At 35.0% G+C, this 12,741-nt stretch overlaps 1 protein-coding gene across 4 annotated transcripts in view; it reads left to right on the plus strand.

Moving 5' to 3' along the window:
* LOC118764648 overlaps positions 1 to 6,419 on the plus strand; it is a 38,279-nt gene extending 31,860 nt beyond the window's left edge. For 3 of the 4 annotated variants that reach the window (XM_036505623.1, XM_036505621.1, XM_036505622.1), the window contains exons 8-12: positions 249 to 281; positions 1,359 to 1,391; positions 2,898 to 2,930; positions 4,591 to 4,623; positions 6,181 to 6,419. In XM_036505623.1, coding sequence (XP_036361516.1) covers positions 249 to 281; positions 1,359 to 1,391; positions 2,898 to 2,930; positions 4,591 to 4,619 — 128 coding nt within the window. In that variant the 3' untranslated portion in view covers positions 4,620 to 4,623; positions 6,181 to 6,419. The remainder of the gene's footprint in view (positions 1 to 248; positions 282 to 1,358; positions 1,392 to 2,897; positions 2,931 to 4,590; positions 4,624 to 6,180) is intronic. The other variant, XM_036505624.1, reaches the window with a different exon arrangement.
* The last annotated feature ends 6,322 nt before the right edge of the window (positions 6,420 to 12,741 follow it).

The following is a 12,741-nucleotide window of genomic DNA, read 5'->3' on the forward strand; positions in this document are numbered from 1 at the left end:
TAATTGAGTTTTGAAATGGAATCGAAAAAATAAGTTTAGTTGTTTAAGTACTGGCTTCCAGTTTCCGTACCTTAAGTTCAATATTTAAAATCCTTTCAAACCGACTCTTCTCACAAAATTTCATCTACAAAAATATCAGTTGATCAAATCTTATAATTTATTTCCATCTCCCAGAATCAAATGAAAATAAAATATGAAAAGTAATTATTTTCTTCTAAAGATATTTCACTTTGTTTTATAATATACAGCTGGACACTATAGGAGGCGCTGGCATAGACGTCGTAAGTATACCGATCTAGAATTATATTTTATCTGCGATGAGTTAATGTGTGGTTGCATTAAATTAATCTCTAAAATTGGTATAAATTCAATTAAAAAAAATGTTCTTGTATGCCTTAATCTTCTGGGTTTGATAACACTAGAACCGATCTAGCACTAGGTTGATTAAATCAAACAGAAAATTGCCCCTAAATCTCTCATCCTTTTCCAAAATTTATTTCTAACATAAGCACAAAGCCACGCATTGTTTTTTGGGAAATGTATTGCTTATCAATTAGTCACAATACTTGGTATGTTTATATATTTCGTGGAATCTGTAAGAAGGAAACGCAAAGCCATCTTTGGTGGGTTTCGAAATACTACAAGTTACTTTGTCTACTGCTCTTTGATTCTCGTTATTCACAACACATCTCAATCTCCTAACGACACTCTTAAAACGTGTAGATCACTCAGCAGGTAATAATACAATAGAGCGCTAGTAGGTCCATACAATTAAATTAGATATATAAATCTTTCTACTGCTTTAACGGCCCTATTTTACATTTACAACATATGTTGATGACTTTACAGTGTGACAATTGAGAATCCTGTTATTACTCATTGCAAGATGTCCTACATTATTTCGGTGGCTGTGGCGTCAAATGTCACACACTATTTCGTAATCATAGTTTTTCTACATCGATTACTTGATAAAATCCAAATGATCTCAAACAAAGTAATGTATATCCAAATGTTTTAAAAGTAATTTTTGTATCATATTTTCACCTGTTTGAAATTCGTTTCAAAATTATTAATAAATGGCAAATAGAATACATTTGATTAATTAAAAGATTAATTGAATTTTGGAATGAAATTGAAGAAATAAGTTTAATTTTTAAGTACTGGCTTCCAGTTTCCGTACTTATAGTTCAATATTTAAAATTCTTTCAAACCGACTCTTCTCACAAAATTTCATCTACAAAAATATCAGTTGATCAAATCTTATAATTTATTTCCATCTCCCAGAATCAAATGAAAATAAAATATGAAAAGTAATTATTTTCTTCTAAAGATATTTCACTTTGTTTTATAATATACAGCTGGACACTATAGGAAGCGCTGGCATAGACGTCGTAAGTATAACAATCTAGAATTATATTTTATCTGCGATGAGTTAATGTGTGGTTGCATTAAATTAATCTCTAAAATTGGTATAAATTCAATTTTTAAAAAAATTTTCTTGTATGCCTTTCATCTTCTGGGTTTGATAACACTAGAACCGATCTAGCACTAGGTTGATTAAATCAAACAGAAAATTGCCCCTAAATCTCTCACCCTTTCTCAAAATTTATTTCTAACATGTCTGGAAGATCCCGGAAGGAATTGTGCCAAATTTTGGCATTGTAAGCTACACCAATGCTAGAACGGGACGACACTGCATAGTGCCAAAGATCCCAGCAATGCCATCACGCTTCAGGACCAGCTTCTGCAACAGCCTGGGTTTCAAGGGCCCACAGCTTTTTAATATTCTCCCAAAGAGTCTGAGGAACTTGCACCAAGTAGATGTAGCCGTTTTTAAATCAAAGCTGGACATCTTCCTGTCAAGAGTCCCAGATGAACCTACCTCACGGCAAGAGGTGCAAATGAGAGTAGCTGTATCAAACTCCATTCTTCACCAAGTGCCACATATTAGACGAGGTTCGTCGCAATAACAGTGTAGCACAAAACGGCGGTGCATCAGCATGGCCGCAGCTCTGAGCTGAAACTAGAAAAAAAAACAAAAAAAAAAACACAAAGCCACGCATTGTTTTTTTGGGAAATGTATTGCTTATCAATTAGTCACAATACTTGGTATATTTATATTTCGTGGAATCTGTAAGAAGGAAACGCAAAGCCATCTTTGGTGGGTTTCGAAATACTACAAGTTACTTTGTCCACCGCTCTTTGATTCTCGTTATTCACAACACATATCAATCTCCTAACGACACTCTTAAAACGTGTAGATCACTCAGCAGGTAATAATACAATAGAGCGCTAGTAGGTCCATACAATTAAATTAGATATATAAATCTTTCTACTGCTTTTACGGCCCTATTTTACATTTACAACATATGTTGATGACTTTACAGTGTGACAATTGAGCATCCTGTTATTACTCATTGCAAGATGTCCTACATTATTTCGGCGGCTGTGGCGTCAAATGTCACACATTATTTCGTAGTCATAATTTTTCTACGTCGATTACTTGATAAAATCCAAATGATCTCAAACAAAGTAATGTATGTCCAACCGTTTTAAAAGTAATTTTTGTATTATATTTTCACCTGTTTGAAGTTCGTTTCAAAATTATTAATGAATGGCAAGTAGAATACATTTGATTAATTAAAAGATTAATTGAATTTTGGAATGAAATCGAAAAAATAAGTTTAGTTGTTTAAGTACTGGCTTCCAGTTTCCGTACTTATAGTTCAATATTTAAAATTCTTTCAAACCGACTCTTCTCACAAAATTTCATCTACAAAATTATCAGTTCATCAAATCTTATAATTTATTTCCATCTCCCAGAATCAAATGAAAATAAAATACGAAAAGTAATAATTTTCTCCTAAAGATGTTTCACTTTGTTTTATAATATACAGCTGGACACTATAGGAAGCGCTGGCATAGACGTCGTAAGTATAACAATCTAGAATTATGTTTTATCTGCGAAGAGTTAATGCGTGGTTGCATTAAGTTAATCTCTAAAATTGGTATAAATTCAATTACTTTTTTACGAGAGAGAAAAGTTTATTGAATCGACCTCAGTACATGAATGGTACAGTTGCCTTATCCATTCCGGAAGGACGAAATCCAGCACTAACATCGGCGAAATTTGATCTCAAGGAGTAACTATCTACTGTAATCATATTAGGTTATTTGACATAATCCAAAATATTTTAAATAGAATATTTCCTGCTCAGTTTTTAGTACTTAAAAAAAAATTGTACGTTCGAAATTTGAAAATCGGATCTATGGTAAATATTACCTATGTTATTTCTTAGATAAAGAGATTATAAATTTTATCGCTTTCAGATGTAACAAAATTTAAGTGTTGCTGTATGAATACAAGCTATAAAGTACATAAAAAATTTATTAAAATTATTAAGAATTGTTTGTATTACAATTAATTCACATATTTACAATTATTCAAAAATATATAATTGTTGTAATCTACTTAATCATAAATACATAAATAATTTCTAAAACAAATACTAAATTACTTAGTTTATCGGAGGAAAAAACTGTAAGTAAAAGTTTAAACATTTATAAATAAATTAGCTATTAAGCCCCACCCCCAGAAATACGCGCTTGAAAATAAATGTTTTTTATTGCAATATGTCATTAAGTAAAATTATTCATATATTATTATTATCATTATTATTATTACCATTAATTGATAAATTAAATGAATGTATTCATAAAGTATAATTTAGTATAATGAAGATAGCTTATTTGTAATCTATCACCGTGTGAAGGCGCGTGGCTCAGTGGTTAGAGCGTCGAGCTTACGATCGTGAGGTTGTGAGCTCGAATCCCGGACCGGGCTGCGTGTTGTGTTCTTGAGCAAGACACTTTATTTCACGTTGCTTCAGTTCACTCAGCTGTAGAAATGAGTTGCGACGTCACAGGTGCCAAGCTGTATCGGCCCTTGCCTTTCCCTTGGACAACATCGGTGATGTGGAGAGGGGAGGCCGGTATGCATGGGCGACTGCTGGTCTTCCATAAAACAACCTTGCCCAGACTTGTGCCTCAGAGGGTAACTCTCTAGGTGCAAACCCATGGTCAGTGTCTGACCGATGGGGGTCACCAATTAATATTTAACTACGAATATAATGATGTATTTTACAGTAAATATAAATATTTTCACTGGAACTAATACGAAATATCACGAATTAATCCACTAAAAAAGTCTTTTTCCAAATGCTCACCTTACAGAATTTAAAATAACAAACCCTATGTCTCAATACAAGAAACTTAAAAAGGAATCAGTATAAAGATAAAAAATCAAAAAACTTAGTATGAATCCGACATAGCAACAATTAAGGAAACAAATGCTTTAGTCTAATAATTTAATGTCTTAAAATGATTTTGAGCAAGTGAACTAGTGGTTAGAAGAACAAGATGGTGAAATAAAGTCCTAAGCAGACGATCAGAAAGCCCACGGATCAAAATGGGGTGTGAGCAGAACATCCATGGTCAGGGAAATAAACTGAAAGCAAAAAAAACACCGCTCATACATTGATACTGATCATTACAGTGACATAAAATGCCATTTTGTTTCTATCTTTGCAGACGGAAGACATTACGCCCGCCATGGTTAAAAATGTGAGTATACTAAATTAAATTACTAACCTTATTCAATAAAAAAAATAAATGCGCCCTTTTAAAGTCTAGCCAGACTTATAGGCCCGGTTTCCCAGTTTCAATGGCGTATGTGTTCCCCAGCTGGACGGGAGGCCAGTCCATCACAGCGTTACTCATTTTTGCCAGCTGAGTGGACTGGAGCAACGTGAAATGAAATGTTTTGCTCAAGAACACAACGCGTCGCCCGCCCCATAATCGAAACCACAATCTTACGATCACGATGCTGACACCCTAACCACTAAGCCACGCGCCTCCAACTGTATTCAAGTGGTCCTGGAAATATTACTATGTTTTATTCCGAGATAGCTACAATTCGGTTCAGGCAACTTAAGATTAAATCTAAGAAGTGTTGGAAACTTTGCAAAGTCAGCAAATCGTGTCAAATCGTCGGAACAATGCGGTAATCACCTGGGTATATTCCACTCAACAGCTAGCTTCAATCAGATTGGAAAAGATCTCACAAGACGGTCTGATCCACCCTGTAAGTAGCAGCAGTGGTTTCACAGTGGAATCGAACCGTGAATCGTTAGTCTGAAGTGTTGAACTGAATTGCAGCTGCAGGAAAACATTACCGGCAAAAGACTAGCGTCTTAGCCATGGGACCATTTGTTTCTCATCTCATCCAGTTATCGCAGACTTTTCTTTTATCTTTTACTTCTGCAGATTGTTTCCTAAGTGCAGATTACCCAAGACATTATTTAGTGTCTTCGCTTCTAAGACGGTTGGGTATCATTTGAAAGAAATTTACTTGTAACCTATTTCTGGTCGAATAACAATGTGGGTGAGCTCTCGGTTGTCCCTGGCAGCGTAGCCAGATGATGGAAGTTGTCCGCTCCGAGCGACGCTTTTGTGGTGACGGCACTTTTGGGATTACTGTATTAAGTCCGTGTAGGCTTGGGGGCCCCCGGTGGGCCGCAAACCTTAGAGCTGTAGTGGCAAACACTCTACCTACGTCACATGTTGTTCCGTGGTGTTTTAAATTTTTCTCGGTGTTTGTAATGATTGTATATGTGCTGGAAACTGCTAAGATTGGAACTTGGAGTTGTAAAAGACAGAGATCCTATCGATTTTAGTTGTTTTGTTTCTTTGTGTAGGTGGTTTGTGATCGACCTATGAAGATGCGAAGTGCACTATTTTTGTTCTTTTTCTAGTTTATTATGGTTTGTAGAAGAGGAATTGGGACCGAAGCATGTTAGATTTAATGCATCGTTTGCATACTAATGTTTCTTTGCATATGTTACACTGTAGGTTTGTGGATTTGGTAGACGCAGTAGAGAGAGAGAGAGAGAGAGAGAGAGAGAGAGAGAGAGAGAGAGAGAGAGAGAGAGAGAGAGAGAGAGAGAGAGAGAGAGAGAGAGAATGTGTGTGTGCGTGTGCGTGCATGCGCGTGTATGTATGTATTCATGAGAAGACATGTATAATTCTTTTTCAAGCCTTGGTATTATCTTTATATGTTTTAATTTGAAGGAATCCCTATTAAAATAATACTTTAATGATTTTCTTTTCGTTTTTCTAAAGTTTTAGAGGACTGCAGTCGAAGAAAGAGCACAATTTCGGAATTTATAGCTAAGCAGTTCATTATGAATAATGATGTTCATACTCTAAGGATTATTTTTTGCTTAACCGTTCACTAATGGGTATCACTAAGAACATCTGTCAACAGTGGATGAAACACTATTTTCCGCTGTTTTTCCAGACATTAAAAAAAAAAACTACATTTACTCACTGACTATCTGAGTTCAAAATGTTCTTCCAAGTGTGACTTAATAAATAATTTTCATAACTGAAAATAAAAACAATGTCTCGTTTTCTTGTAATATATCGATTATGCTTTCATTTGGTGACCTAACACGGTGTTCCGTAGCATCTAATTATCTCCCTTTATATATGTACTCCTTTTCTTCAGTCAGCTCCCACCACTGCTCTGGTCTATTGCACGATGATATAAATTGAGGACGGCGAGCTGGCAGAAACGTTAGCACGCCGGGCGAAATACGTAGCCGTATTTCGTCTGCCGTTACGTTCTGAGTTCAAATTCCGCCGAGGTCGACTTTGCCTTTCATCCTTTCGGGGTCGTTAAATTAAGTACCAGTAACGCACTGGGGTCGATGTAATCGACTTAATCCGTGTTTAGCCCCTTGTGGGTAATAAAGAAACAGAAACAGGTATTTCGTCTGCCGCTACGTTCTGAGTTCAAATTCCGCCGAGGTCGACTTTGCCTTTCATCCTTTCGGGGTCGATTAAATAAGTACCAGTTACGTACTGGGGTCGATATAATCGACTTAATCTGTTTCTCTGTCATTGTTTGTCCTCTCTGTATTTAGCCCCTTGTGGATAGTAAAGAAAGAGATATAAATTGAGGACAGCAAGATAACACAGTTCTGGTCTCTTGCGCAATATTTCTTTTTGTTTCTTGGTGATTAGCTCATTGCACCTAGATAGAGCTGTGTAGACTAAAACAGTGATAGTAAACACTGATCCAAGGAAAAGTGAAGTAGACGAATTTTATCTTAGGCAAAGTAACATTTCGTAGTGTTGCTGTGTGGTAAGTAGCTTGCTAACCAACCACATGGTTCCGGGTTCAGTCCCACTGCGTGGCATCTTGGGCAAGTGTCTTCTGCTATAGCCCCGGGCCGACCAATGCCTTGTGAGTGGATTTGGTAGACGGGAACTGAAAGAAGCCTGTCGTATATATATATATATTATATATATATATTATATATATATATATAAGTGTGTGTGTATGTGTTTGTGTGTCTGTGTTTGTCCCCCCTAGCATTGCTTGACAACCGATGCTGGTGTGTTTACGTCCCGTCACTTAGCGGTTCGGCAAAGAGAACGATAGATAGAATAAATACTGGGCTTACAAAGAATAAGTCCCGGGTTCGATTTGCCCGACTAAAGGCGGTGCTCCAGCATGGCCGCAGTCAAATGACTGAAACAAGTAAAAGAGTAAAGAGTATATATGGTGAATTTCTGATCGCATCAGTGATATTCAGATATTTACTTATGCATCAGAAAACTGCCCAATCGAGCTAGACCGAATGAAAGAAAAGAAACAAAAGAAACAGTAATAACACTGTATATTTATAGTCAAGCAATGTAACCATAGGAAAGTAGCGTTTCAGTGTTGACCATAACTAAAATTACGAAATATTTTCATGCAGTCAGGAAAAATAATTTAATGTTTCGAGCAGAATCTTTTGTATGAGAGAGGAGAAATAACTATTGGTTTTGAAGGATAAATGCATGAGAAAAAGTAAGAAAGAGATGGGAAATGACAAGGAGAAGATAACAAGTGTTACTGCAGACTAGCAACGGCCACAGATAGAAGAGAATCAAATACCAATGAATTCGGAAAACGCTGAAGGTAGGTAGGAGGAAATGGTAGGGAAGAACTACACAGGCGTACACATACACACACGCATGTGCGCGCGCGACTCAGTTGTATGGTATTGATAAGCCGCAAAAGCCGAAATGTACGCATGTGTAACTCACGCGGTAGCTTCCGGGACGATTCGTTTCGTCTTGCTACATCTATAAAGGGATATTTCCCCGAGATAACCACAGCAGCCTCTGACTTTTCTACGATACACATGCGTTGGAATCTGTGTCATGTGAATAAAGAGTTTTACCTGGGGCCGCTTCTATGGCACAATTTGAATATATATATATATATATATATATATATATATATAATATATATATATATATATATATATATATATATATATGAATATATATATATATATATATATGAATATATATATATATATATATATATATATATATATAGAATATATTATATATATATATATGAATATATATATATATATATATATGAATAATATATATATATATATGAATATATATATATATATATATGAATATATATATTATATATATATGAATATATATATATATATATGGTGGCGGTTTTTTTGACTATTATTAAAATTTTATGTATTGATTAAGTCTTTCCTTGTTGGTTTTGCAAAATAGTGGTTTTGTCTCTAATAATATTTTATATATATATATATATATATATAAAGTTAATCCAAACATAAAAACACAAGAGAAAAAACACAACAACGCGGGGACGTGGAACAAATATAGTATTATTGGACGTTCGGGAAGGAAAAGAAGAGGAGGGTTTAACGTTTCGAGCGGAGCTCTTCGTCGGAAACATAGGAGAAGGAAAGATCCAGAAAAGGGAAGAAAGGAAAAAAAATCGCCAACGGTACACACGCGGTCGTATGTATGTATGTATATATATATAATTAAATATATTAATATACATATTATATATATTAATATATATATTATATATATATTTATGTATATATATATTATATATATATATATATATAATATATATATATATATATATATATATAATATATATATATATATAAAGTAAATAAATGGTACAACGAGCACCGATATTACTGGAAAATAGCGATCGTAATAAATACAACGCTAATGTATAGCTTCACTGCGTATGTACTAGTAAAGATGCGTGTGTGCAACAAACATGAAAAAATTGTCTTACCTCTAGGAAGAACATCTGAAAAATGAAAACCCTAGAAACGGATAATGCAGTACCGGTTTCAGACTCTTCAAATACGTTTGCCAACATAGATTTGATTTGTCATCATCAGCCGCATATACCTCGACAACATTTCAAATGTTGCCACATCTATGCCAGTACACTCGTCTGAACGCCAAAACGTTAACAGAAGGAGAACAGTGAAGAAGTTTCAATGAAAATAGTAATGCAATACGAGAGTATTGCTTTCCAGCAAAGGATAGCCCGTAAGGGTAAAATTATACATATAAAGTAAATAGATGTGGCAACATTTGAAATGTTGTCGAGGTATATGCGGCTGATGATGACAAATCAAATAGAGTGTGTGTAACAAACATGAAAAAAATTGTCTTACCTCTAGAAAGAACATCTGAAAAATGAAAAACCTAGAAACCGATAATGCGGTACCGGTTTCAGACTCTTCAAATACGTTTGCCAACGTAGATTTGATTTGTCATCATCTGTTAACGTTTTGGCGTTCAGATGAGTGTACTGGCATAGATGTGGCAACATTTGAAATGTTGTCGAGGTATATGCGGCTGATGATGACAAATCAAATCTACGTTGGCAAACGTATTTGAAGAGTCTGAAACCGGTACTGCATTATCCGTTTCTAGGTTTTTCATTTTTCAGATGTTCTTCCTAGAGGTAAGACAATTTTTTTCATGTGTGTTGCACACACGCATCTTTACTAGTACATATGCAGTGAAGCTATACATTAGCGTCGTATTTATTACGATCGCTATTTTCCAGTAAATATCGGTGCTTCGTCGTACCATTTATTTACTTTATATGTATAATTTTACACTTACGGGCTATCCTTTACTGGAAAGCAATACTTTCGTATTGCATTACTATTTTCATTATATATATATATATATATATATATATATATATATATATATATATATATATATGTATATGTATGTATAGTCAATTCAAAGAACAAACAAATAAAAAACAGAGAAAAAAACGCGAGGACGTGCACAAGAAATATATTAATTTGACACTCGTTGAAAGAAGAGAGTTGTTAACGTTTCGAGCATAGCTCTTAGTCGGAAAGAGAAAGAAGGGAAAATAAGAGGTCGCCAACAATCCACGTGACGTTACATTTCTGAAGTGACTGGAAGTGGAAGGAGAAAGAGAAAGTGATTTCTGTGACAGGAGAGTGTGAAGATGGCCAATATGTGTGTGTGTGTGAGTGTGGCAGTAGCTGCGCGTATGTGTGTGTATCTCTGTGTAATAGTGGGTGTGTGGCAGCAAATGCGTTCGCGCGCATGTGTCAATAACTACTTGTTTGTGTGTGCGGTAGCGTGTCTGCGTGTGGTAGTAAATATGTGTGTGTGTGTGTGTGTGTGTGTATTTACATGTGTGTGTAGACGGTGTAGTTAATAGTGAGTCAGTGACAATCTTAAAAGGTGTGTGAATGTGTGGCTTTAGCTGTGTGTGTGTGCTGGCATGTGTACGTAAACGGAGTGGGAATGTGTGTGTGTGTGTGTGCATATGCGTATGGATGCGTGTGTATGTGTGTCTCTCCCTTCCTCTCTCTCTCTCTCTCTATATATATATATATATATGTGTGTGTGTGTGTGTGTGTGTGTATGCACGTGTATGCGTGTGGGTATGTGTGTATGTGTGTGCGTATGGGAGGGTCTAGTTTTTTTCATTCGCAAAACATGCATTTTTTAAAAGACAGTAAAAGAATCTGAAAATCGGCTACAATAATAAAGTTTTCCAGTCTAATGGCTATGAAGGTATGATGTTGTGGAGGACAATTGGAGGAAAAATTTCAAAGGTTTAAAAATCGAAAAAACTGTGTATTTATAGCCAACAGTGAGACAGAAATTTTCTGCGTTTAGCGGAGCGGTGTCAACTTTAAAGTTATACCCTGTGAAATTTATAGTTTAGCGTCCGTGAAATGACCTCTTCATTGTAGGTTTCTAAATAACAGAAATACCTAAGAAAATCAATATGTATCATCTTACTGTTTCTTTTTTCTCTTCGTTGATTGTCTGTTTTTATTATTTAAAAAAAAATTGTATTAGTAATATATTTGTCGACACGTGTATACTTTATGCGTATTTCAGTATTATGACTACCAGTATTATGGATACTGCAGTAGATGCCATGAACGAAACTCTCATATTGGCTTTTGGTGCAGAATGCACTCTTGTTTATATAAGCAAGAGCGAATTTTGTATTTTGCACCAAAAGCCAATACGAAAGTTTCTTCGCAGTATAGTTTGCTTTCACAGAACATCCATATTTAAGTAGAATTAAATATTACCTCTTGATATTAGTACTGCCTCTGTCGCTAACACAAATCTTTTAACAAAGTATGAATACTATCACAATTTGACATTATCTTCTCTTTTATTACAATAAATCAGAGAAATAAGGAGTTTGATGCTTAGAACACCATTTATTACCTTGATCAGATCTAGCCAAACTGTCACAAAATATGCATTTTTTAAAAGAAAGTAAAAAATCTGAAAATTGGCTATTATAATGTAGTTTTCCAGACTTATTGCTATGAAGGTATGATGTTGTGGAGAAAAAAATTGGAGAAAAAAGTTACAGAGGTTTAAAAATTTAGCCAATAGCGAGACAGAAATTTTCTGCGTTTATCGGAGCGGTGTCAGCCTTAAGGTTGTACTCTGTGAAATTTATAGTTTAGCATCTGTGAAATGGCCTGTTCATTGCAGGTTTCTAAATAAGCAGAAATAATAAAATCAACATGTATCATTTTACTGTTTCTTTTGCCTCTTCATTGATTGTCTGTTTTTATTTTTAAAAATTGTATTATAAATAATATTTGTCGGCATCTGTTTACTTTATGCGTATTTCAGTATTATGACTACCTCTCATGTATTTGTGTACATCATTAACATATAAGTGCAAGTGTGTGTGTGTATGTGTGTGTGTGTATATGTGTGTGTGCGTGTGTGTGTGTGAAAAGGGGCGTCTGTCTCAAAAACTTCAAAGTTGAGTAAAGCTTTCATGCACAGTTTGAGGAATTTGTAGGATAAGGAGTTCGAAATGTAGCGGGTATGGTGGTTGGATCCAGTGTGGGGAGTGGTGTTGGTGATGAAAGGACCCCGCCCCGTCCTTCCGACTGTTTTGGAATACCTGATTCATGGATTTCTCTCTACCATTGGAGTACTTCACCTTTTTATTCATTCAGAGTACGTCATTTCTGCACCTTTGATTGTGAATCATATACATATATATATATATATATATATATAACAATTTAGGAATGACCCTAACAGGTCATTCGTCCACCAGAAAGAGCAGCCATAACTCACACCGCCAAGTAGTAGTAATTCAGAAATTAGGTGAAAATTTAAAAACATTTACCCTAATTCATCTTTTAGACGTTGCAACGTTTCTGTGTCATTAATGATTAAATTAGCTTAATTAAAATAAAATTAAGCCAATCTACCATAGGTTACACTTCATCAGTAAAAAACCTGGAGAGACAATATACA

This window comes from Octopus sinensis, linkage group LG8 (assembly GCF_006345805.1).
Source record: "Octopus sinensis linkage group LG8, ASM634580v1, whole genome shotgun sequence".
Classification (NCBI taxonomy): Eukaryota; Metazoa; Mollusca; class Cephalopoda; order Octopoda; family Octopodidae; genus Octopus; species Octopus sinensis.